General features: G+C 50.7%; 1 protein-coding gene across 2 annotated transcripts in view; it reads right to left on the bottom strand.

Moving 5' to 3' along the window:
- The window catches only part of PLCG2 (phospholipase C gamma 2), a 144,873-nt gene extending 130,145 nt beyond the window's left edge, over positions 1 to 14,728 (bottom strand). For both annotated transcript variants that reach the window (XM_028501928.2, XM_036012265.1), the window contains exons 1-2: positions 14,613 to 14,728; positions 8,553 to 8,789 (exon numbers count right to left, since the gene is read on the bottom strand). In XM_028501928.2, the coding sequence (XP_028357729.1) occupies positions 8,553 to 8,745 (193 nt within the window). In that variant the 5' untranslated portion in view covers positions 8,746 to 8,789; positions 14,613 to 14,728. The remainder of the gene's footprint in view (positions 1 to 8,552; positions 8,790 to 14,612) is intronic.
- Between the last annotated feature and the right edge of the window lie 12,953 nt (positions 14,729 to 27,681).

Raw genomic sequence — 27,681 nt, 5'->3', positions numbered from 1 at the left:
AATAAGAACAAACCTTACCTAGTATCTCCCAGGCCCCTTTCTAAATGATTTGACTACAGGAGCTCATCTGACCCTCCTAACGAACCTACGAGGTGGATACCATCATTCTTCACATTTTACAGCTAAGGGCACAGAGGCACGGAGAGATAAGTCTCTTGTCCAGGATCACACCACTAATGAGCCCGGGTTGGGATTCGAACCCAAGCGGGCCGGCTCTAGTTCCCACATTTAGCCAGTCCATGTCACTCTCCCTCATGCCCTCATGGCCCAAGCCAAATCCAATGCAGCCAGGAAATACGATGGCACTTGAGATACACTTAAATTCCTTTCCAACAAACTCCAACTCATCCATGATATCTGCGGCCAAGTAGATGCATCAATTGCTGTGCTCACCCCACTGCTCCACTTTGCTAGGGCTGCTGTGACAATGTACCATAAACAGAGTAATTTAAACAACAGAAACCTATTGTCTCACAGTGTGGCAGCTGGAAGTCCAAGATCTGAGTGCTGGCGGGGTTGGTTCCTTCTGAGGGCTGGGAGGATCTGTTCCAGGCCTCTCCCTAGCTTCTGGTAACAGCTGGCAATCTTTGGTGTTCCTTAGATTGCAGGTGCTTTGCTCCAACCTCTGCATCCATCATCGCATGGCCTTCCCTCCCTCTGTGTGTGTCTGTGTGTGTGTATGTTCTTATGAGGGCACCAATCAGATTGGAATAGGGGTTCGCCCTATGCCAGCATGACCTCATCTTAACTAATTGCATCTGTAACAACTCAATTTCCAAATAAGGTCATTCTGAGAAGCTAGGGGTTAGGACTTTGATATATGAGTTTGGGGAAGGGGGTACAGTACAATTCAACCCATTATAGGGACCCACCCCTGCCCACAAGCCCTGAAGAAGCGAGACTATATTCTCCAACTCTGTTAGACACCGTCTAACCCACATCCCCCACACTCAAGCTGACCAGAGAGGACACTGGCCTCAAAATAGCCAACTCCCCTGTAATGGTTCAAAGGATCTGGCCAATCAGAGGCCTCTCTCAGGAGTCCATCCTTGGCAGGCTGGAAAAACAAAGCCTTCACTGATGGGGCCACACAGAAAGTCAAGGTGGAGAGAGGCTTTGCTGGGAAGGGTCAAGCCATGGCGGCAAGGAAACCTAAGAGGGCAGATGAGGCTGGTCTATGGACAGCATCACCACCTGTGGCTCTTATCACTGACAAGCAGGCAAGACCTCAGTATCGCCATATTCCCTTCCCATGAGGCCCAGTGGGAAGGCTAATCATTTCCCCCGATTCGTACAAGACCTCCCAAATTTACCATCATTCTATTCTTTAGCATCGGTGGGCCTCCTACAGCCACCTCTGCACCTTCCAAAAGTAGGGCTGTGGAAGAGCCTGAGAGGTCCCACCAAACCCATTTCCCATATTTCCCAACATCCTTTGCAGCTAGTCACAGGCCAGGTTCTGCTCACCGGAAGGTGGGAAGCTTCTACCTTCCAGGACCAGGTCGTAAATTCCTCCTAAGCCATCTTCTGCACTTCCTCTTCCCCCACATGCTCGCTGGGACAGACGATCCTGGAGATAGCCTCAGATGCCTCCAGGGATGGTGATGCCACCAGACGGCAGAGCCCTCCCCCCTCAATCCCACTGCATCATGACTTGAGTGATGAAGTTGTATCATACCAAGAAGTCCAGTGTCCCTGCAGTTAGCCCACCCTGACGAATCCAGAAGCTTACAGACACGCCCTCCGCCTGGAACACTCTCTCCCCAGAGCCTCCCGTGGCTTCCTCCTCCTCACCCTTCAAGTCTCAACCCAGTGTCACCTTCACAGAGGTTTCTCTGATGCCTGCCCTGGTAAAACAGCATGCCCCACAGGTTCCTCTTTGTCACCGGGCCCTGTTTCTTTCCTCCCTGGCATCCATACCATCCAAAATGACTGAAGTAGTTATTATAATGCTTTCTGTCTTCTCCTCTGAAACCATCAAGTCCTCTTGGGATCTCCACTGTCCTGTTCACTTTATCCCTAGTGACACCCACAATACCCGACGCACACCAAGTCCTCTTCGAGTGTTTGCTCAATCAATGAAAGAACAAATCCTAAGAACGCCAAGTGATCATCACCCAGGACAGAAGACAACACTTCAGTAACCAAAGAAACCAATTCCTCAAACGTCCAGCATACAAGCAAGTCTGTCTCAGTGTCAGGAATAAAAACAGTTCTATTTTCATGGCAGCAGCGCCAACGTGGAGTGTACCCCAGAAGGGGAGTGGCCGACCCACTGCGTGCGAGCAAGAAAAAATCACTATATAAATGCAAGTCCTAAATATCAATCTCTTCCTTCTACTGCATGACCCCATTTCCCCCTTGTTTGATAATGGTTGATGACGACGGTGACGATGATGGTAAGGATGACAAGAGCAACAAATACTGGAGCACCTATCTCCTGTGTGCCTGGCCCTATTGAGAGCACGTCACTCATATGTTACTTCATTTAATCCCTCCCCAGAGCCCAGGGAGACAGGTTCTCTTATTAGTCTCATTCCACAGACTGTGGAAATGGAGGCCCAGGGAGGTGCTGAGAGTGGTCTAAGGTCATACGCCCATGAAATGCAGGGCTGGCATTGGAGCCCGGCACTCAGGCTCCGGCGTCTGTGCGGCTTGCTGCAGCCGTAACTGCACACTGTGACCGAGAAAATCAGCCAGTGTGCAGCCGCCGGGACTGCATCTTACTTTCCAACAGGTGCATGACGGGAGGAGGTCGGGGGCCGCTTCCACAGAGTGGACTTCTCCTCAGACAGGAGATGCCTGCGAGAAAAATCTACTTTTACTATTTGGAAAACGTTTTGATAAAATAGCAACTTTCCAAAAAAATCCTCATTTATTTTTAATGGGTGAGAGGCCCAAGGATGGATTTCAGAACCCGCTGGAGGCGGCACAGCCCCACCTCACTGCCCCCGCTCTGCTCGCACTTGTCCTTGCTACTGCGTTCGTGGTGTGCCTGGAGGTCTGTCTCCCGCTAACCAAGGCCCCCCAGGGTCCCCTTCCTCGTGGTATTGCTAGCACCCAGCAGAGTGTGTCCTCTGCACGTGGCAATGGCCGCACTTCCCTCCTGCTGTGACAAAGTCTGAACGGAGCTGTGGTTCTCGGGCCCCCAGCAGGGTGCTCCTCTATCACACACAGAACTGAAACATCTCTGAGACTACGTAGGAGGAGACAGCAACACAGAGCAGGAAGACCATCGGAGACTCCAAAGGCAGAGAGAGGCGGAGCGAATTGCAGTTCTGCCCCTTCCTGGCTGTGTGGCCTTGGACATGTCACCTAGTCTCCCTGGGGCTGTTTCCTCAGAAATAAAGTGGGGATGAGTCCTGCCTTGCAGGGTCACTGTGAAGATCCATTAGAGGTAGCTACTGCTGCTACTGTTGTTGTTGTTGTTGTTGTTGTTATTTATTGGGCAAGCCAAGAACCTAATACCAAACAGAGCTGCTCAGTTTCTGAGCATTCCTCATGCATGGGCAGCACAGCTTACCCAAAATAAGCAGATGGAGAAATGTATGTGAAAACATCAGGCTGAAAGCCTATTCAGTCCAGATGGGCACCATCCAACCCCTAAACGTGGCTTATTACCACACAGCCAGACTCCACAAACAGGTGGCACCGAGGTGGCTGCCTCATGAGCGGGTTGAGACGCAGGAGAGCCCCGAAGGCTCAAACCAGAAGAGCCAGAGCAGGCGGCTTTGGGCTGGAGGCTGCGCAGCTGGTCCCGGGAGGAAGGAAGAACCACGGGCTGCCGCTGCCCGCGCTCCCTGCCTGAACCACAGACTCAGGGAGCCAGGGTGGGAAGAAACCTCTTACTATAGTCTGTTCCAATTGTACGATATTTCCCATATATACAAAAGTGCGGTGAAATAAAATCCATTTAATTCTCACCCAATAAGTTAGGAACTATTATTACCTCACTTGACAGGGAACATGAGGCACGGACTATCTCGGATCACACACTAGGAAATGGTAGAACAGAGATTTGAACCCAAAGTCAGGATCCAGAGTCCAGGTGTGCTCATGGTTGCTTAGCTCCAAGGTGGTCACCATCAGTTTTCTCTTCCCACCCAAGATGTGCACACGCGCCAGCCACCCCCCCTCCATGAAGAAGAAGTTCCCCTATCTTGAACCTGAGCTGGCCTTGGTGACCTGAGCTGGTGCATGTGACTCTCTGGGACTTTGGACGCTACGTCCTGCAGCTTTCTGCCCAGACTCCCGGAAAGCCACCCTCAGGGCACCAGGAGCCACGTCACACGTCCAGCTTCCCTGGGACAGCCAGGCAGCAGGGCTCAGTCAGCACTTCCAGCTGAGCCCGGTCCTCCAGCATCACCACCACGGCACCAGACGTGGAGCGAGGATTCTGGAACCTTCCGGTCAGGGGGAGATACCAGCCCTGTAACCCCAGATCACTGCCGTCCAGGCCACAAAGAACAGAAGAGTTAACCAGCCCAATCTCTGGCCCACATATCTCCTCACTTGTGTTCAGTGGCGGCCACTGACCCCACTTCAGGATGGCCGTCCTGCTGGCCACCTGGCCAGCCTCTCCCTCTGCTCTCCACCCGCGAGCAGCTGCTTTGCGGGGAGGCCTCTCCCACTTCCACCACCTCCACCACGCCCACACGGACAGAGCCTCCCACTCACGTGGCACCCGGTCCAGACCCTCACTGCGGTCATGAGCACGCAACCCCACGATGGCTGGTTGCCGACTCTGCTTCCCGTCCAGGGCAGGGACCTCCACCCCCGCCCCTCAGCGGAGTCTAGCTCCCAGATGACGGTAATATGGGCCAGACACACGAAACAGCTCCATCACGGACAGGGTCCAAAGAGAAGCCCTAATGTGCCTGATGATGTTTTACAGCTCTAAACAAAGTCAACACGTGACTCCAGACCAGGATTTCTCAACTTTGGCACCACTGATATTTTGTACCGAAAATTAATTACCTGTGATGGGTGGGGCCTTCCTGGGCAGCCATAAGATGGTTAGCAGCATCCCTGGCTCTGACCACTCCCTAGAAGCCAGGAGCGCCCTCCCCGCAGTGACCACAAGTAAAAATGTCTACAGACATTGTCAAGTGTCCCCGGACGGGGCAGGGGAGGATCCACCCTGGATGAGAAACACTCACTGCCCCAGACAGTGGGATCTGCGTATGTGCCTACCTACACCCAGGCCCCCACGGAGGACGTGATACCTGCAGGAAGTCACGTGCCACTTACCAAGTACTCCAGAGCCACACGCGTGTCCTGCATGCTTGCTTGCTCCTTGCAGACCTCAGAGTAACCTTCAGTTCTTGCTACTAAGAGCCTCGAGGGAACTCGACAGCTGGGGGTTCCCCTAAGGACAATCACACTGGCAATGGGAGGCTGGGAACACGGCCTAAAAGTCCCTGCCCATGGCCCGGAGGCCTGCCCTCTCCAAGTGGTCAGCAAAGCCACCGCTTCTAAGCTCTTTACCCCTGAACTGCTTTTCTGACTCTTGACAACCACCACCAACACGGCCGTCTCACACAAGGACGGCCAGCGCACGCTGGAAAACGCAAGTGCAACTCATGCCATCACCTCTCTTGGCCCCCGACTGTGGATCCCCACTGTTCACCAGACAAAGTCCAAACACCTAAGCAAGACACTGTCACCCCGGAAAGCAGGATGCCACTCATTAGCAACAGCAATGGTGAAGTCATCAGCAGCAGTGCCGCGGGTTGAATGCCTGTCCCGCGCTACATGCTTGCTGAACCCTCTGACGTGCTCCCATCCTTTGTTCACTCCCAACTACAGCTCTGCAGAGTGGACAGCAACAGCATCCCCATTCTACAGATGAGAGAATTAAATCCCAGAAAACGATGCAACTTGCCCACCGGTCACACAGCACAGCTCATCAAATGGGTGCTGGAAATCAAGCCCCCCACACTTCTGTACTTAACGCCACGATGCAGGCTCCACGAGGGCGTGAATCTAACTTAACTGCTGCTGCGACTCCAGTACCTGGAACAGGGCCTGGCAGAGCAGGCACTCGAGGATGGAAGGGTAGAGGGTGGGGAGGGAAGAAGGATGGTGAGTGAACGGGAAGGATGCTGCAGAACAAGCATCTCAAACCTGGCTGATTACCAGGATCACTGGGACGCCTATTAACTACAGTTCTCAGTCCCGACCAACCTAGTTGAATGACAGTCATCCTCGGCCACTCCAGGGAGGAGGAAGAATTGCTTTTATTAATTTGAGGTGGGAGAACTACAGAGCATGGATCTCAGAAGCCAAAATCCCATCTGGTGCCCTCAGAATGAGCTTCAGGAGAAGGTTCCAGCAGCCTGTACTTGTAATAGCCCCTCAGGTGTTTCCTACAGTCAGCCAGGCTTGGGGCCAGCAGCTCAGAAGAGAAAGAAAGGGCCAGTCCACTCTCACGCAGCAGCACACCTGTATTTACGGTCAGCGCCCCTGCAGGCCCCACCCCGTCCCAGCTGCAACAGGTCTCTGAGTCACCTGGGAGGTCGAGTGTGGCAAAAGCAAACAAAACTGGGAGGAAAGTTGGCTGCCTCCACGCGTTTTCACAGCAGGGCTCCTGGCCCTGGGCCACCTGAGGCCTCCTTGGCTCGAAGCCAGGAGCAACCTTTTGGAATGCTGTGTGACCTCACTCACGATAAGAGAAATCAAATGAAGAATCACGCCAAGCTACCTGAGTCTACCTGTGAGTGGCCCACATCCAGAACGTCATCGTGTGGACGAAGGTGTGGGGAACAGGCACTCTCATACCTCATGGGCTTTTCTGGAGTGTTGTCAAGCTGCCAAAGTTAAAGTACCCCTTAACTCAGAAACCAGACTTATAGGAAGCTGTCCTTCGGATTGTACCCATATGTGTAGGTACGTGGACAACCCTCACGAACTGCTGGTGGGAATGCAAAGCAGTGCAGCCCCTTGGAAAACAGCCTGGCAGTTCCCGGAACGCTCGAACACGGAGCTGCCATGTGACCCGGCAGTTACACTCCTGGGCACAGGCCCACGAGCAACAAACTCACATCCACACAAACACCAGTCACTGATGTTCACAGCAGCACTGTTCCTAATCGCCCGAAAGCGGCATCCACCCAAGCGTCCATCAGCGACTGGATGGGTAAAGAAACGGTGGGACATCCGTGCAGTGGACTATTACTCAGCCATGAAAAGGGAGGAGGCACTGACACACGCCGCCACATGGACGAAACCTTGGAAACAGTGTGTCGAGTACAAGAAGCCAGGTGCAAAGGCCATGACTCTACTTAAAGGAAAGGTCCAGAGCAGGAAATCCAGAGAGGCAGAGAGCAGATGAGCAGTTGCTCAGGCAGCGGGGGAGGATGGGGAAACCGAGGGGGATGGCAAAGGGTCCAGGGTTTCTTTGTGAGGTGATGACGATGTTCTAAAAGGGACTGTGGGGGAGGGGGCTCAGATCTGTGACTATACTAAAAACTACTGAACTGTCCTTATAAATGGCTGCGTTGCATGGTGTGTGAATTATACAGAAGGAAGAGGAGAAGAGGAAGAAGAACGTAAGTATAGTTGCTGCCGCTAATAGCAAAAAACAGTTCGAATGTCCCCTCTCTAGGGGCTAAACTACTGCACTGCAGCAGAACCCCATGTGGCCGTGGAAGGAGGCAGAGCAATGTACTGATAACAAACTACCTCCAAAATAATCACTAAATTTAAGAAGAATCACAGTGCAGAAGTATATGTAGGAGGTACCCATCTGTGTAAAAAAAACACGACATATACATTAAACAAGCACGGAGTAATTCTAGAGACAAAAAAACTTGATAATGAGCTTGCCTGTGGAGCACAGGGTGAGAGCTGAGAACGAGAGACATTTATGAATTTTTTTGGTTTCCCCCAAGTGTACATTTTAGTTTTTCAATGAAAAAGTAGTCAATAAAAATGCAAATTAAAGCAAGTCCTTGCAACTGAAAATTGCTTGAGTCTCCTCACTTCGTTAAAAACCAGCCTTAGAGACTTTAGGAACTGAGCCACTCACCCAGCCTCTGGCGGGTGGGGAAGGGCCGGTGCCTCCACCAGGTCCCCGCACTGCATCCGAAAGCTACAGGACGTGCACTGTCCACACGAGCAAAGGAAAGGCCTCTCACTCTGCCGTGAGCAGGAAAGTGAAACGGGCATTTACCTGGCCACTGAGCTGGGTGTGTCCGCAAACTCTGGCCTGTCTGTGCCCTTACGAGGGTAGCCGGCTTGACCATCAGCAGCAACCAAACGCCCAGCTGCTTGCTACCAGCCTGCACACACCCCTGCCAGCCCAGGCGAGCTGTCTGAGTGTCGGTTCCAAGTCGGCCCACACGGGCCTCTGTCACTTTGAAGGAACTGACTGAGCTTCCCCCACCTGCTCTAAACCCCATCAGAGACCCAGACAAAGTGGCCATGCTCCCATTTTTAGAGAAGAAGGGAATTGAACCAACAACTGCAGCGACAAGTCAAGGTAGGAAGGTGAGGAGATGCACGGCGGACTCAGGATGACAGGCCACCCCGCCCGCCCAGCAGGTACTCACGGAAACCTTCGATCTTGTCGGCCGTCTTACTCCAGGCCACCTGCCGTGTCTCCATGATCACCTGGACGGTCCTGCGCTCCGGGGTGGACTTGCGGAAGCTGAACACGGTCATCACTGTGCCCAGCTCCAGGGCTCTCTTGATCTGACTCTTCTCATACTCCGGAAGGCCGTCCACATTGACCATGGTGGTCATGGTCGGCCTCTCCAGGGAGGAGGAGGAGCGAGGGAACAAGGAGGCTGGGAGGACAGAAGAAAGGAATGAATTGGTTTTAGTTGACTAAGGGGGATTTAGTTAACAGGGCTTGGACTTCAAGAGCCAAAATCCTGTCTCAAGACCAGCAGGGTGAGTTTTAGGAGAAGGTTTTAGTGGCAGCAAACTGCTGACCACTCAGAGCCCACACAGAGGTTTAAACAGAAGTGGAGGTGTGGGAAGAGACTCCTGACCTCAATGACCCAACCGTTATCCAGGCTTTGAATACGCAAATCACCCCAACGTGGCTGCGAGCTCCTCCCTCCCCACACACTTTTATGCTGCAGAATATTTGAATAGCCAAAGCAGCCCACACCTGCTCCCAGCCCCCACCCGCAACACCAGTGTCCCCTTCTACCCTGCCCAGAAATACATAACCATCCCTTTACTTCCTTAATGACACTGGGACCAGAGGATAACAAATTTTGTTTAAACTCCAAATGTGTCCATGGAGACCTCTGCATGGACATGGGGCCAACGGGACAGAAAACCTCGGGGCCCAGCAGCCTCAGGCTGAAATCCCAGGTAGGTTTCTGCTGCCTGTGCGTCCCCGGGTGGGCAGTGTGGCCTCTGCAAGCCTCGGTGTCACCCTCTCTAAAACAGGGGTGTCGGACAGTTAAAAAGCTTGGTATGAGATGTCACCAGCAAAGCACCTGGCATGCTGCTCGGCATCCAGCAGGTGACCTTGATTGCCCCTTGTCCCCAAGCACAACTGATGTCTATCAGAGACACACTGGGGACCCAAATCTAGGAGCAGCCTTGTCTGGCCTCTCTCACAACCACACACCAGCCAGCGGCAAATCTAGGATCCAGCCCTCTCACCCCTTCATGGGTTCCTCCTAGCAGCTCCTACTTGGAGCATTCAAAGGACCCGCTCACTGGCCTCCCTGCTTCAGCCTGCCTCCCACGGTCAGCTCACAGACCAGTAGCCGGAAGGTGCTTTTAGAGCAAAAGTGAAATCACATCACTCCTCTGTTCAACCCCTGCAGTCACTCCTTGAGCCCTCGCTCTGCACCCTCCAACCCAATTCTGCCTCCCAAATGTCCAAAGACATACTACCTGCCACTCGAAGGGGACCTGAAGTGCAGGCTGGCTAGCTGTAGGCCCTTCACCACAGGGGCAAACACAAGGCCTGCAGGCCGAATCCGGCCCTCCACCTTGTTTCATCCCGCCCGGCACCTTGTTTCTACCTGACGGCAGGGCTGAGCTCTCGCTTAACAGTTAAGGAGGAGTTACATTTATACCATCCTAAACTTACATTCGGCCCTTTGAAGGCAACCGTGAGGCTGATGTGGCCCCTGGTGAAAATGAGGTTGACACCCCTGCCCTACACCAAGTCCCTTAAGCCCCCTGGGCCTCATTTCCACACTTGTAAAGGGGAAAATTGATCACAAGAACCAAAGGTTCTTATGAGAATTAAACCCAATTTGTATCTTAGGTCCTTAAAACAATGATGCAAAGTCAGTGCTCCTGGGATTTAGCTCTTGCTAAACGTACTGTTGCCCATTGTTCTGTGTACCTTCCTTATCGTCCCCGTCTCCAAACCCCTTTAGGAGCCCACAGTTGTCACTCTGCAGAGGGGCCTGTGGTCAGCCCAGCTTCTGGGCCTCCACACTGACTCTGGCTCCCCCAGAGCCTCCAGCCAAGATGCTCAAACTTGGGGCCTCAATTCCCTCACCTGTAAAATGGGGATAACAGTACCACCCGAAAGAGTGGGGAAGGACTGAGTTACAATGTGTACACAGCCCCCAGAATTTAGCAAGGCCTCAGATATTAATCAGCCCGGCAGTCAACACCTTCATCGAGTGTCAGCTCTACACCAGGCAGGCCCTGGGCTGGGGATGAGCAGGTAAATGAGGGGGAGTGGAGAGAGACCCAGGCCTAAGCTCCCCCTCCCTCCCACAGCCAAAGGCACCCCTGCAAGTGTGCTGGGAGCCAGAGACAAATACTGGGTTGGCCAAAAAGTCCACTATGTTTTTTCCATAAAATAAAAGACACACTTTTCATGTTCACTAATAAATTCATTGATTTGGATATTTTGAGTATGCCAGCTATCTCCTGCTATTGGCTTCTAGCGGGCAGCGGCCAGGGGTGCTGCTAAACATCTTCCAAGGCGCGAGACAGCCCCACAGCAAAGAATTATTTGGCCAAAAGGTCAGCAGTACCAAGAAACGTCGCAAACCACTTTTGACACATTCAATCAGTCACAGCACCTTCTCCATACACTGCACAAGTCCTTTTTTTTTATGTTTCAGCTGCATTTTTACCTTTCTCAGAATAATAAAGCCTAATATGCTGAAAATGTTGCATATCTTCTTTCATCTTCAATATTAAAGTGGCTGTACAAAATTCACCAGTTTTGGTGTTTTTTCTAAATGCACACTGATATGAGAGCTGTCATAAGTTAATCTAACAAAAATGTTTCAAATTGAATTAAATACAACTAAGCACTACTAGAGCCATCATACAGAAAAAAACTGTAATGGACTTTTTGGCCAACCCAGTAAGACCATGAACTACACCTGTCTCTGTCCATCCATACCCGTCAGTCAGCATGAAGACTCTAATGCAGAGAGATCTGCACAGCAGCAGGGACACTGGGGAGGGCGTGCCAAGGCAGCAGCGGGAAGGGTCCCCCGAGTTTAGTCTGGGGGGAGGCCGGGAGTTTAGAGGGCTCAAAGAAAGCCTCTGTGGGAGAGGGCATCTGAATCCAAACTTTAAAAAAAAAAAAAAAAAGAATGAAGCAGGAGGGAACCGTGTTCGAGGCAGAGGAATGGGCTTAATGAAGCAGAGGCCCTGCTCCCAGACTAAGAAGGTGAACCTCCCGCCTCTCCACCTCCTGCCCCACCTCCTGCCCCAGGTCAAGGCGGGAACAAGGTGCCCGCGGCCAGCCTCACCCAGTCACTGCTTGTTGGCCCTCCCCGGGTGCCAGCATCTGCGCTATACCTGGTGCATCTCACTGATCTCAAGGAGAAATACAGGAAACAGGTCCAAAGGGGTGAAATGACGTCACCAAGGTCGTGCGGACAAGTGGTGGCACCACAACTGGAACCCTGGTCTGGATCCCACCCCCCTGCTCCTTCAGCACCTGCCTCCTGGAATTCAGAATCCCGTGGAAGGATGTAGCCAGATAGTAACTAATCTGGCAGCTCCTGTCCCTCTCTAGAGAGAGGTTAAAGGACCTGTCCAAGGCCACACAGCTGCAAAGTAGCAGAACTTTGAACCTGGTGCCAGCTCTGTGTCTCCCTGTCAGGCCGACCCTGGAGTTCCCCACTCCCAGGGCTCAAGGTCAATGTGCAGGAGGGCAGAAAGATGAAACACACGCCCTGTCACAACACCTCCACCTTTGATTCAACATGCCAGCAGGGAGGCACTGGGCTCCCAACTCTGGCTCTGGGAGTCTTGCACTTGACTGTCCCTGGATTCTGATAAATTCCTGCTTAGAAGCCCTGCAGTGAGGATTGGCTCGACCATAAACATCAGGTCTCTCCCACTCCCTCCGGCCAAGAACTGGAAAGACATCCTCATGGCCACAAGATCGTTGGAATCAACCACCAAAATCCAGCCTGCTCCTGACCCAGGCTTCCACGGTTGGATGTTCAGCGACCCAGGGGAGGGCACCAGCCATCAAAGGCAATTTCCATTTTGCTTCTGAAAAATGAAGGAAGGAAGGAAAGAAGGAAAAGGAAAGGAATAGCCTTGAAATCCCTTTTTCGTTCCTATTTCTCACTTTCCCTGGGTAACTTTGTAAAATAACTTATGATATAAATGCAAATGTGGCTGAGGTTCAGTATGAGGTTTCACCATTTCTGCTTCTCATGCCCTTTTCTTTGAAACAAACTTCTAGAGCACGAGGACCCAGCACCGGGCAGCAAGGGAGTTTTCTTCTCTTCGTAGCTTCCCGCACACATTAGGCCAGCACAGGACATCACACAAAATCCCACGAAATAATTCTTCGTTAAAAGTCAGCAGAGTCGCATCCCTGAGAGGTGAGCCACCCTTCTGCAGCTTCGGAGCTGTCGTGGCTGCACTCACATCCGCCCTGTGGCATCGGGATGAGTTTTCATGCAGGACAGGCAGTATCAGCCGCTGCAGGGAGGGGTGCGCATCCACTCCACTTTTTTTTTTTAGGGCAACCTGCGAGCATCTAGTAAAACATGCATATGCTTTGATCCAATAATCACTTAAGCGCAGAAAGAAACACGCACAAAGATGTTCACAGGGGCATCCCGTGTAACAGAATAAGAGAAAGAAGAACAACCCAGGAAACAACTCAACTGCCCATCAGTTCAGGGAGAGGGGTGACTAGGGAAGAGTCCTGTAAATGAATAATGAAACATGCACATGAAAGAATGTACCCCAGCTACTGGAAAAAGCGAGGACGGGTTATAAGCGATTTGATCTGGAAAGATCGTGAGAGAGATGAAAAAGAGTTGCAAACCAGTTGAGTATAAGATTTTTAGAAGACGGTCTGCTTATAAATCCAGAGAGAGGGGTTACTCTGGGGGCAGGAGTGGAAGAAGGGAGAAAGAACAACTTGATTATTTATTAACTGCAGTGGTGACATGGTGGATACATTTTTCCTTTTTGTGTTTTTACTGTTTTCTAAAATAAGAACTGTTTTCAAGTTTTCTCACTGGCTATTTCCCACTGACTTTTCCCATTTCCACCCAGCAAACAGTATGCACGGGGGGGGGGGGGGGGGGGGGGGGGCGGGGGGGGGATTCCCCACTATCCAAGGTCAAGTGGTGCAGAGGGTGGGCAGTCGAGGGGATAACAGCATCGATAGGCAAATTCAGCATCAATGAAGCCTGCAGTGGTCCCTGAACCAGACACACGTGGCGAGCACACCTTTTTAACAGGGTAAGTGCCTGGGGCTGGGACTAGCCCTAAATTAGTAAACCCTCCCTGAAGAACTGTGGGTAAGGTTGATGGCCCCAGCCCCCACGCAGGGACCTTAACCAGAGGGTAACAAGCCAGGTACCCTTTCCATAGATAAGCCCCAACTCTCAACACAGCCCTGGAGTGTACCCCAGTGTTCAGGGGAAGAAGCTGACGCTCAGAGAGGTTCTTCAACAAGCCCGGGCTCACACAGCTGAAATTGAAATTCAAATTAAGTTGCTCGAGAAGGCCACCTGTTTCCCTTGAGCCACGTCAGGCCCCTCACCCCACCACACTCTTTCATTCAAGATTAGGGAGCCAAGAGTCCCTCCCCAGCCTCCGCGGGAACCCAGGAGCCAGCCGCAGCCCAAACGGGACACATCTTTCTCTCGAATTCGCCCGCTAAGGAGGGAAATGACCTCTTTGGGATTTCAAAACAGAACCAGGAAAACGCACAGACGTGCACGCATAATCACGCACACAACTGCGGGGCCCGAACACTATCCTGGTTCTCTCGCCTTCGGGAAAGGCTGCGCCTTCGTGGTATCGCGCCGCCACCCACCCATCCTCAACCACCTGTACAATACGGGGAAGTGCCGGGGCGGCCGCGCGCAGTGGGCGAGCCCTAGGCACAGAGGTGGCCAAAAACACAGAGCCTTGAACGTCAAATCCAACACTGGCTCCGACCCCCTCGGACCGCAAGCCACTCCGCTTCCTCTGGGTCCCCATACAAAGCCGGGGCTACCCCAAGACACCGACCCCAAGTGGCGAACCCCGGGCACATCGGGCGAGGACCCAGCCGCTGCTCCCCACCCCGGCCCGCTGAGCCCGGGCGCAGGTTCCCTCTGGACGCAGCCCACCGGGCGCCGGCTCCCCCGGGCTCAGATCCCCGGCACCCACTTGCGCTCCTATCAGGCCGGGCCACCCACCTGGCCGTGCCCCAGCCGCAGGTCCCGGCTCCGGGGTCCCGCGCGCAATCGCCCGCCGTCCGGGCTCCGGGCACTCCCTGACGCGCAAGCCCTCCGACGCCGGCGCTGCTACTTCTGCTTCTGCTGCAGCCGCGCCACGTGACTCCTCGGGTGCCGCCCCCCGCGCCTGGGCCGGCCCCACCCACCCCGAGGCAAGCCCTGCCCCGCCCGCATCTCTGAGCACCCCCGCGCGGCGTGCCTGGCCTAAGACTCAAGCAGAAGAAACCGAGGCAAGGAGAGTGGAAGCAAAGTCATTTGCAAGTTTTGCAAAGACGAAAACCTCCACATATAGTAGCATTTATGGAGCACCTACTGCATACACGTGTTTTACACACATTTACTATATTCCTCATAATCACCAGGAATTGGCTGTTGGTGCTTCTAAGATGAGCTGGTGTCTGACCGCCTCTTACTACCTGCCGAAAGCCACTTAAATACTCTCAGACTCACTTTCCCCATCCGTCTGGCAGGATAAAATTAGTGCGAGCCGCAAAAGTTTGTTGTAAGAAACAAATGATTGAGCTTCCCTTTTCCCAATGAGATTTTTGTTTCTGACTCACTTTATAAACTTCTAAGCATATAGAAGACTTAGTCAAATGCCTAGTTATGGTAGTTCACTCACTTAACTAGCTGTGCCTATTTCAAGTCACACACTGTATGATGTAACATATGCTTCAGGAGAAATACTGCTTTCCCCCATTCTCTGATTTCATGAAACAATATTATGCAAAGGTTTCATATGTATCTCTGGTACGAATGTCTTCCGTGTGACTGGAGCCAGCTTTAGGGTCACCGATAGAGCTGGAAGACAGAACTAATGTTTCACTCCTGAATTGCTCGAGTTACATTTTTTAATCTATGAATGCTGCTGTAACTTACGATGTTATACTTGAAGCTACAAGACACATGCGCTGGCGTTGGAAAGTCCATGGATTCATTTCTTTCACTGCTCCTGTCCCAGGGGTGTACCAGGGCTCCTGCCACCAATCACTTGCTGCGCTGTTCCTGAAGAGCTCTTTGGAAGGCTTGTTGTAAGGTTAACCACTTGGAATCACAGGGCCAATTTGCCAGGAATAATGGCTAAATCCAGATTATGTTTTTTGTTTGTTTTAGAACTTCAACTTATATTTCCAACTATCCTTTTAACACTTCTATTTGGGGACATTATATAATGTATATGATATATTAGTACAACCATATGTGTGCATACTTTATTATTGGGTTGGCCAAAAAGTCTATTTGGTTCTTTCCATAATGTAAAAGACTCCGTTTTCATTTTCACCAATAACTTGATTGATTTGGATACTTTGAATATGTCGCCTCTCTCCTGCGTAGTATAACGTGTTGCTTGCTCTCAATGTCTCCATTTGATCGCTATCAACTTCAACTGTGAAGCATTATCCAGCCAGAAATCTCCAGCACGAAGCTTCACAAACCACTTTGGACACATTCCATTAGTTACAACACCTTCTCCTTACACTGCACAAATCTTTTTTTTTTTTTTTTTTGCATTTCACTTGCATTTTTTACCTTTCATGAAATAATAAAGCATCATATGCTGAAAATGTTGCTTATTTTCTTACATCTTCAATATTAAAATGACTACACAAAAGTTCACCAACTTTTATGTTTTTTTTAATGCATGCTGATATGACAGCTGTCACAATACAGTCTCACAAAATTGTTTCAAATGAAGTTAAAGACAACTAAGCACTACTAGAGCCATCTTATGGAAAAAACCAAACGAACTTTTTGGCCAACCCAATAATACAAAGCCTACATGTGTAGGGAAGCGTGTTGACTCTCTTGCTGGTAAATGAGACCGAATGCAAGCAGCAGCTTTGCAAACCGCTGTGGGAAGCCCTGGCTCCTCACCTCTGTTCAGACAGATGCTAATTCTGGCCAGAGTTTTCTCTGGTCCCCTGGGTTCAAGCAAGAAAAGAACATGTAGGACACGCTTCCATTGAAAAAAAAAAAGCTTTTAACCTGTGGTTGTACGCCTACGGCATTTTTAGAGTGAAAATCTCTGTCATGCTATACAAGATAATGGTACGGTCGAGGGCAGTTTGCTTTTTTCATATTTTGTAATCACCCGGGGTTTGTGGGGTTTTTTTTTTTTTGCCTCATTTTTTACCCTCAGGTGAACAGCTAATGGAATCTGGCACAATGAATAATTTTGGGGGCTCCTCACCTCCTCTTTTTCTCAAAAGTCACCTCATTGTTCAAAATAAAGTAATTGGGACCACAGCCCTGGTCTCTGGAAGGGCTTGAATACAAAATGACACTTCTTTTCCAAAGCCCGATGGGGAGGGGGAGAGGTCAGCCTGTGTGTTCAGGCACAAGCAGCAGAAAGCCCCAGTCGTGGGCTGGCTATGGCAGGATGTTAGTTCAGTGGGCGGGTGGTGGCAGTGGGATTTGAACTCACACGCACACAGGCCTGCTGCCCATCCCCAGCATCAACAGGAGGCATTCAGGCAGGGAGAAGTGAGTTTGTAACCAATCCTCGGAGATTCACAAGTGGGTCAGGAAGTGACCTCAAAGGGTGGAGGGGACTTTCTTTTCCTTTTTATATAATAAGAAAGAAGGGGGAGGGAGGATAACCTAAGAGAAAATAGCCTTTTAATCAGAATTGTTTCAGTTTTCTATTCTGCAGCCCTCGCCAGTCCTCAGAAATGCACATGTGTTTTCCCATAACCCCCTTCCATCTGCTAGCAGTCATGATGCATTTGTCCATTTGCTCCTCGAAGTCTCAGTTTGTCTCTCTGCAAAACGGGTATAAAAACTGTACCTACTTCCCAGGGTGACTGTACGAATTAAATGGGACAATGAAGGTAAAATAAGCACCCCAGCTCAACCATAAGGGCTGACCATCTTTAACATTGTTAGTGGGAAGGAAAAGCTCCATGGTGCTGAGGGATGATATGGACTAGAACGGGAAAATCTGGGTCCAAGTCTCAAGTCTTTTACTTCCTCAGCTGTGTGACCTTGAGCTGGTCAGTTACCCTCTCTGAACCTCCTCATGTCCCTCCTCCACTCTACCTTTGGGATATCCACAACAGGCAAACCTATAGAGACACAAGGTAAAATAGCAGTTGCCTTGGACTGAGGGGGAGGGGGTGTTGGAAGGGTATGACTAAGGGGTGCAGGGTTTCTCTTTGGAGAGAGGAAAATGTTCTAAGACTGATTGTAATGAAAGTTAAACATCTCTGAATATACTAAAAGTCACTGAACTGTGTACTTTTAGATGGATGAAATAATTGTATGCTATGTGAATTGTATCTCAGTAAAGCAGTCCAAACAAAATACCTATCTAAAGAATTCAAGGTAATGAGTAATCACAGAGCTTAACACAACACAGCTGTCGATAAGTAACAGCATCTCATTAAAACAACCATTATTATGCACGGGCCTTCCCCAGCTGGGCCTCCGCTCCCAGCTGCCAAGCCAAGGCCCACCAGCCCACCCCAGGAAGCTTGCCAGCCTCCCCATCCACCCTCACAGCCAAAACTGACCAGAAAACCCCTAAGAGCGCTTGAGTTTGGTTTCCTTTCCTGACATTGTTCAGAGAAGTGCATGTCCCCTGGGACCGAGCTGAGTCCCAGCTGCTGGCTGGCGGGCCTCTGTGACAGGAAGTACCACCCAGCACTGGCGCCCAGAACTTGGGAGGGTTAGGCCCAGCCTAGCCGCTTCTGTGTGGGGAGTGGGCCCCTCTGTTTTAATTGGTATACAAAACAGCTGCACGTCTTTAATGCCCACAATTGGGTGAGTTTCGACTGTGTTACCATCGCCACAATCAAGGTAATAAACACACCCATCACCTCCAAACATTTCCTGCTGTTGCCGTCTCGTCTGTGCTGTATTTTGTGTGTACTTAACATGGTATGCACCCTCTTAAAATTTTAGGTGTACAATACAGTATTGCTAACACAGGCACGTCATGCACAGCGGATTGCTCGAGTGTATTCCTGTGTAACAGAAGGTTTATACCAACCACTGAACAGCTTCCCATTTCCTCCTCCCAGCCCCTGGCAAGCACCGTTCTACTCTCTGCTACTACAAATCTGACTACTTTAGATACTTCATATGTGAGGAATCGTGCAACATTTGTCCTTCTACAACTGGCTTAGCATCAAGTCCTCCCGTACCCTAGCCTGGCTCAGTTGGTTGCAGTGTTGTCTTGTATACCAAAAGGCCACAGGTTCAATTCCCGGTCAGGACACATACCTAGGTTGTAGGTTCAATCCCCAGTTGGGGTGCATATAGGAGGTAACCAATCGATGTTTCTCTTTTTTTTTTTTTGAAAGAAAGACCATAGAGGTTTTTTTTTAAAGATTTTATTTATTTATTTTTTAGAGAGGGAAGTGAGGGAGAGGGAGAAAGAGAGAGAGAGAGAGAAACATCAATGTGCGGTTGCTGGGGGGGCGTGGCCTGCAACCCAGGCATGTGGCCTGACTGGGAAACGAACCTGCGACACTTTGGTTCGAAGTCCACGCTCAATCCACTGAGCTACGCCAGCCAGGGTGATGTTTCTTTTATATCAATGTTTTTTTCTCTCTCCCTTCCTCTCTTTCAAAATCAACAAATATAGCCTCAGGTGAGAATTTTTAAAAATTAAATAAATAAGAAAATAAATAAAGTCCTCCTGGTGTATCCATATTGTCACAAATGGTAGGATTTCCTTCTTTTTAAAGGCTGAATGCTATTCCATTGTATGTACATACAGCATCTGTTCATTCATCCATCGATGCACTTCTAGGTTGTTTTCACACCTTGGCTACGGTGAATAACGCTGCAATGAACCTAAGAATGCGATCCTGCCTTCAATTCTTTTGGCTGTACACCCACAAGTGGGAAGGCTGGATCGTATTTTTTAAAATTTATTTATTGATTTTAGAGACAGAGGAAAGGAGAGAGCAAGAGAGAGAAACATTGATTTGTTGATCCACTTACTTATGTATTCATTTGTTGATTCTTGCATAGGCCCTGACCGGGCATGGAACCCACAACCCAGGTGTACTGCAATGACACTCCAACCAAATGTGCTACCTGGCCAGGGCCAGTATCTCTATTTTTAATTTTGAGGAACCTCTTCACTGATTTCCATAGTGGCCATACCAATTTACATTCCCACCAACAGTGCACAAGGGATCCCTTTCTCCACACCCTTACCAACACTTACCTTTTGTTTTTTTGATCATAGCCATCTGAACAGGTATGAGGTAATATGTCATTGTGGTTTTGGTTTGCATTTCCTTGATAATCAGTGACCTTTATCACCTTTGCATTCACCTGTTAGCCATTAGCATGCATGTCTTTTTTGGTGAAATGTCTATTTAAGTCCTTTGCCCTTCTTTTTATTTTTAATTCTCACTGAACGATATGTTCATTGATTTTAGAGAGAGAGACACAGCAGGGAAAGGGAGGGAGAGAGAGACACTGATGTGAGAAACGTTGATCGGTTGCCTCTCATACACACCCAACCAGGGATGGAACCCACAACCTAGACATGTGCCCTGACTGGGGATCACCTTCAACTTTTAGTGTCGGGTATGGTGTTTCTACCAACTGAGCCACCTGGCCAGGGCTGTCCTTTGCCCACATTTAAATCAGGTTATTTGTGGGGGTTTGTTTTGTGTGTGTGTGTGTTTTGCTTTGTTTTGGGTTTGTTGCTTTGTTTTGGATTTGTTGTTGGTTTTTGTTACTGAGTTGTGGGAATCTGCTATTTAAACGAACACTTGCTTGGAAGAGCCTCAGGTCCTATGGTTTTCCTTTGGGCTTCTCAAGTCTTGGATTCCTGCTGGGACTCATTTATTCATTCAACAAACACTTGAGTGCCTGCAAGGGGCCAGGTATTGCTGGGCTCAGGGAGGTAGAACTAAGGAGCAAAGTCCCCCCCCCAGTGAACACATGTGTAGCTGGGGGTGTGGGGAACACACAAAGGAGCATCAGAGTCAGATTGGCTGGGCCTGAATCCCAGTACGGCCCCTCACAGTCTGCGTGGCTCTACAACGAATTTCCATACTCTGTGAGGCTCAGTTTCCTCATTTGCAAATAGGGTTGCTGTGGAAGAACAAGTCAGCCAGTGCCTGTCCAAGCCCTGGGCAATGCCCCTGGCTAAAGGGGACCCAGAGCTGACATGGCAGCCATCGAACTGTGATGGAGGCATGATACACATCCCTGTTGTGCTAAGGACCCAGCTGCCACTCAGCCTTTCCCAGGCCCTCAGCCTCATGCAAAATCAAGACAGAAAGTGTAAAACCAAGAGCAAAAGTGTGCAGGAGCAGCTGAGAACGCGGGTCAGGGAGACAGGCCTGGGTGTGAATTCTGGCCCCATCATTTACCTATCTTGCATCCACAATGAAATGACGTAGTTCCTCAGAGCCTCAGTCTCCCGACTGCCTGGCTGAGGATAAAAGCTCCTGTCCATTGTGGCTGGAGTATCAGGACATGCTCGGCTTCCACAAAAAGGCCACCTATAATCTCACGTCACTGGAAGCCCAGGAGGGGTTTAGGGGTGGCCACGAAGCAATCAGAATTTTACATATGTCAACAGGATGAAGGTTCTTTCCATGTCCACCGCTCCTGGCAACCATACCTGCAAGGGAAAAAGCCAGAAAGAGGAAACTCTCCTTCAAAGCCCCTGACACTGTTCCCCTCCTGTGTCATTGACCAGAATCAGGTCACAAGCCCATTCTGCCTCAGTTACTCTCAAAGGAATGGGGATCCCCTGGCTGGCTGATCACTGGGGACAGGGTCAGCTTCCTCCAAGTCATGTGAGGGTCCCCGAGGGTGTGTGACAAAACAGAGTAGCCATTAGCAGGAGGGAGGATAAATGATGTCATGTGTGCCGTCCAAGGGGTCCTGGAGTTGTCACAGAGCTACATGAGGTGGCCGGCACAAGGACAGAAATCATCCCAGTACCTCCCTTTGTTCCATGGGCCAGCAAGTCCCCCTTCCAGTTCTTTTATTCATTCAACAAACATGGAGCCATTATTCTATACCAGACCCCATGTATTGGTGCCCAGGGACTGCGTGACAAAGTGCCACAGACTGAGAGGCCTAAACCAACAGAAGTTTATTCTCTCACAGTTCTGAAGGCCAAGGTCTGAACTCAAAGTGCTGGCAGGACTGGTTCCCTCTGGTGGCTTTAGGGAAGGGCTCTCGTAGCTTCTGGGGGCTGCGGACGGTCCTTGGCGTCCCCTGGCTTGGAGCTGCATCACCCTAGTGTCTGCCTCCAACTTCAGTGGCGTTTCCCCCTGCGTCTGTGTCTCAGCTCTCCCTCCCCTCCGTCCCATGAAGATTTAGAACCCACCCTAACTCCAGATAACCTCATCTTGTGATCCTTACCTTAATGACATCTTACAAAGACCCTATTTCCAACTAAGGTTAGGTTCACAGGTACAAGGGGTTAGGACTTGGGTCTGATGCGGAGGAAGGAGGGGGCTCACAATTCAACCCACTATACCCCGTATTAGGTAAATGGGGCAGCCTCTTTACAGCTCTAGAGGGAGACAGCAGGAGGAGTTATTACTCCCACAGAATGGCCACAGCTGGTTTAGAAGGATAAAGCCAGGGGCTGAGAAGACTTCTCAGAGGAGGCGACCTCAAAACTGGGTCCTGAAGGATGTGCAAGCACCCTCCAAGGTCCCTGGAGAGAGAGAAGCTTTGTTTTAAACAGGGCTGTTTGGACAAAGTTAGTCAACTAACTGCCTTAGAAGTAAGAACTGTGACTCCCTTGGACCGGGAGGGAGCCGAGCAGAGGGAAGGAGCTGGGGGCCTGTGACGTTCTCGCTTCTGATCGGGGGGGTTGCATGGGGTGGTGTCCTGGTGAAAATGTATTGAGCCTTATTACACTTACAACTCGTGCAACTTTATATATGTTCTATCTCAATTTAAAAAATTACATTTTAAAAAGGTTGTTCCTGCGCTAATGGGCTGTCTCTGATTTGTTTTTCTGCTTTCAGTGTTTTCTAAATACTCTTTAATGAGCATGACTTGGTTGGTTACTAGAAAACAACGCTGTTTTCAAATCAAGGCTGGTGGAGACCAAGAGACTGGCCACTGTGGAAGGTGGTGACAAGAAGTGAGCCAGCCGAGGGGAGCTCTGGGGACATGGGCGTGTTCTGTTTCTCAGTGAGGTGTTGGCTACATGGGTGTGAAAACTCACTGAACCGCCCACTTACATTAAGTGCACATTTCTGTATTATGTTATGCGTCAGTAAATACATTAAAATATAAGGCAGTTACCTACAGGGGGAGGAAGCGTTTATCATCTTGTGGCTGACCCAAATCACTAACATTTATTGAACACCTACCTCACACCAGGACCCGTCACGCAGCAAACACGCGTGGCCCTCACAACAAACATGGGAAGCGCAATTCTTTTCAGGTCCGTTGGACAGATAAGGAAACTGAGACTCAGAGGCATCGGATGACTCACAGAGGTCACCCTCCAGCTGGTGGAGGAGCTGGAGACCGAAGCCCGAGGGTTCTTCAAGATCCAGAGCTATTCCCACTCCCTCAGAGGGGTCCTGCCTCTCCTGGGGGCTCTCAGGGACGTCCGAGAGGCCCCCAGAGATGCGGTGCCTACTGAACCAGGACCTCAGGCTGGGGCCTGGGCACCTGTGTTTTAACCACTCCCACCTCCACCCCGTGGTCCTGTGCCCCTCTAGTCTGGGCACCAGTGGCTACTGCTGAAGCAACAGGGAAGAAACACTCGGTGCACCTCCTCAGAAGGGAAAAGCATTCCGAGCACTTTGGGCAGATACAGGAAGGTATTAGCCATAAAGATAAGGAGGTTTTGCCTGGTAGATTCCAGAAAGACCGCCTCACCCTGGCTGGATGGCTCTCAGTTGGTTGGCGCATCCTCTGGTACGGCAAAAGATTGCAGGTTTGATCCTGCGTCAGGGCACGTACCTGGGTTAAGGGTTTGATCCCCAGTCACGGCGCCTACAGGAGGCAACTGATCGATGATTCTTTCTCGCATCAGTGTTTCTCTCTCTCTCCCCTCACCTTTCTGAAATCAATAAAAACATATCGTCGGGTGAGGATTTAAAAATAATAAGAAAAGGCCACCTCATAACGAATTCCTTTGGGAGACTGGGCATCGACTCACTCTTCCCCCGAGGAACTGAGGCAAGTTCCCCTTGAACACCAAATCAGTGAGATCACTCAGCCACTCAGCCACTCCGCCCACAGGCATTCACTGAGCACCGGCTACTTGTAAGTCACTACTCTGGGCTCAGAGAATAAGGAGAGGAAAGATTCATTTTCTTGTTTTTACATTTTATTTTTTTTTATTTTAATTGTTGTTCAAGTACAGTTTTCTGCCTTTTCCCCCCACCCCAGCACCCCCCCCCAGCCTTCCCCACCTCCCTCCCGTTTCCATCCCCCCTGAAAGATTCATTTTCTATCAGGAGGTCACAGCTGATGGAAGAAACTAGTGGTAAAAAGAAAATTATATCCTTGTTAAAATGGCTACACTGAGCCCTGGCTGGCGTAGCTCAGTGGATTGAGCACGGGCTGCAAAGCATTGCAGGTTCGATTCCCAGTCAGGGTACATGTCTGGGTTGCAGGCCATGGCCTCCAGCAACCGCACATTGGTGTTTCTCTCTCTCTCTTTCCCCCTCCCTTCCCTCTCTAAAAATAAGTAAATAAATATTTTTAAAAAGTGGCTACACTGCAAACTACTGACAGTGCCCAGGGCTGGGGCAGCCACTGATGGGAATGTGTGCAGCCTCTCTGGAAAACAGCTGGGCAGTTTCTGAAGAAGTTCAACATATACTGACTACATGACCCAGCAACCCCGCACCTAGGTATTTACCCCAGGTAGAGGAAAACACACGCCCACGCGAACACCTGTGCACGAATGTTGATGGTCGCCGCACTCATCGTCACTGGAAACTGGAAACAACCCAGATGCCTTTCCCCTGGCGAGAAGATAAATGCACAGAAAGAGTGCTCAGTGACAAACATACCCAGACGGGCACAATGCCAAGGATGCAGCTCAGTGCGGGACGCCCAGACCAGAGGGCTGCAGAGGTGTGAGTCCAGTGACACGACACTCTGGAAGTGGTAAAACCACAGGGACATAGAACAGATCACTGGTTGCCGCGGGCTGGGGGTGGGAAGGGGGTTGATTACAAAAAAGCATAAAGGAATTGGAGGGGTGGAATTGTTTAATATTTTGATTGTGGGGGAAATCATACAGCTCTGTGCATTTGCCAAAACTAATATTACTGTATACCAAAAAGGACAAATTTTACTGCATGTAAATCATATTTCACTTAAAAAAATAGATTACAATACAGACAAGAAGGCAAGGAGGGCTGAGGAAAAAGGAGTAACTAACGCAGGAGTGGCAGAAGAGGGCCGGGAAGGCTTCCTGACGGCGGTGACCCTGACACTGAGATAGTGAGAGGAGGAGAGCTGTCAGGTGGATGGGGAGGGGAGGGCGGAGGGCGGGATTTCAGGCGGCGGGAGCAGCACGCGTGACACCCGCTCTGGGAGTGACTCACCTCTGCACCACTGGAGGGTGCAAGTGCCCAGAAGAAAGTCAGGCCTTGGTGCGGGCAGGGCCATGGAGTCTTCCGACAGCCCTGGAATTTCCCCTGGGCACAATGGGGCGCTACCCAAGGTCTTAGAGCGGACGCAGGATCTAGACAGACTTCTGGTTTGCAAAAATCATTTCGTGGGCAACGGGAGAGTGCAATGAGGGAGCCAAGCTGGAAGCAGGAAGAATGGTCAACACATCCCTTCCTTACGATCGTGCATTCTTGGCTGAGACATTGCGTCCCTCGGCACACATTAACCAAACACTTTCCATGTGCCAGGCACTGTTATAGAAGCCGCGATATAAAATGGGCTCTTACATGCTAATGGGAAGACAGACACACACAAGGGAACACATTAATCACTTCAGATAGGCGTGCATGCTTTGATAAAGCAGACGAATATAATGGGGCAGCTGAGGGCAGCATTTAGATACAGTGCCGTGAAGGCCTCTTGGAGGAGGTGACATGGAGCAGGACCTGAGGCAGACGATCCGCTAAGGGAGGGTCTGGAGAAGGAACTACTCAGGTAGTTGCAAAAGCCCTACAGAGCAACCTGATTGCCTTTGAGGGTCACATAGTGGGTGCAGAACCGAAGTCCCTGGAATCCCTGGGTGGAGGTGGGCAGCTCCACCCTCCCAGAGGGCTCCACTCCAGCAGGGGGGCAGAGCCTTTTGCACTGGGTTTCTACCCCCAGCCCCGCACCCTCCATATTTTGGTGAATAATAGTTTATGGCCCTGGCTGTGGAGAGGAGGCCTGAATCCACAGGCAGCTTTTCTCTTGGTTTCAAAGGTCACAGCTGTTGCCACTGTAAATATCACCCATGTTGACAAAATCACACCAGCTCCGGAGACCGGGACACTTAGGACACACCTGGAAAAGCCAATCTGGATTTTCAAATTAAAAAAATAAAAGTTAAAAAAAGACCCGCGTAAGCAAACACACGTCAGTGTCTGCTCACGCATCAGCCCTGCCCAGCTCTCTGCTGGCTCGTCACCTCCCTCAGCCACACAGCACAGCGTCCGCAGGGGACACCCTTTCACAGGTCGGGCCTTTGCATCAAGTCTGAACTAAGTTGCCATCCAGGCAGCTGGCCCACCAGATTCTACGGGGCCAAAATGCCACTGACAAGGTGCCTTAGTTTACTGTGGCTGCAGCTACAAAGTACCACTGAGCAAGCGGCTTCCAACAACAGAAAGTGATTCTCTAAGGGCTCCGGAAGCCAGAAATCCAACAACGAGATGTCAGCAGGGCTGGTCCCTTCCAGTGGCTCTGTCCCTCTCCTCACTTCTGCAAGCTGCCAGCAACCCTTGGTGGCCCTTGGTGTGTAGATGCGTTACTGCAGTCTGCGCCCCTGATGTCACATGGATCTCCCTTATGTCTGTGTCTTCACACCACCTTCCTTCTGTGTCTGTCTGTGCGCTCTCTTCTGTTTAAAGAATACCAGTCATTGCACTTAGGGCCTATCCTACCCCAGTGTGACCTCATTTTAAGTAATTACATCATTAAGAACTCTGTTTCCAAATATGGTGCTGAGGTGCTGGGGGGTCACTACTCGACCTGGTACACAAGGTGACAAACTGGTGGAGAAAACTGGGCTCCCATAGGCCTTAGCTTACAGCCCAGCAGTTCACAGCTGGCTGAGGGGGAGGCCCTCCCAGGACACACCTGGGTAAGAGCGGCTGGTGGCCAACCTGCCTTCTGAGGATAGCAAGTCTATTCAAAAGCCAGCTGTGAGCGACTGTATTTTCCAAGACATCTGTCCATCCCACCTGCTCTTTCACAAGGTGACACTGGCATTCCTCCACTGAGAGCTGGGGTCCAGGCTCCCCACCCTTGAACCTGGCCAATCTTTGTAACTTTTTATAACTGACTCAGTAGAATGTGGCAGAGGGGACAGTGAATGACAGCTTCCACCTGACTCGGGACACGTACCCTGGGAGCCCCAAGCTCATTTAAGGCCAGCTGCCCTGAGCTCACCATGCTGGAGCGACTGCACAGAGGCGCTACAGAAGAAGGAGGTACCTGGAGAGCCCCAACTGCTCCAGCCCCTCAGGTCAAGCCTTCCCTAACCAAGTCCCACCCGTGAGAGTGAAGAAGCCTTTGAGATGACCCCAAGCTAAGTCAGCACCCACCTGCAGCTCCTGAGGAGACCCCAAGCCAGACTGCCCCACCATTCCCAAATTCTTGACCCAGAGAAACCACGAGAAACAGTCAATGTGTACTCTGGTTTTAAGCCAATAACTTTGGGAATGATTTGTTATGCAGCAATAGCTAACTGATGCAAGGGGTTTGCTTTGCTGAGTGGGGTTTGTGAGTCTGGGGCAGACCAGAGTTATCCAGGGCAGCAGAAGAGAGGCAGGGCTCTGCCATCTGGAACCCTCCCTCTTTGCCTTCTCCTGGGACCTGTTCTCCTGCCTCTCCTCTAAAGCAGATCTGAACAGGAGTTTCTAAATGTTCATGTGAAGGCACGTGGTAT

This window comes from Phyllostomus discolor, chromosome 12 (assembly GCF_004126475.2).
Source record: "Phyllostomus discolor isolate MPI-MPIP mPhyDis1 chromosome 12, mPhyDis1.pri.v3, whole genome shotgun sequence".
Lineage (NCBI taxonomy): Eukaryota > Metazoa > Chordata > Mammalia > Chiroptera > Phyllostomidae > Phyllostomus > Phyllostomus discolor.
This window is presented reverse-complemented; position numbering and strand designations above follow the sequence as displayed.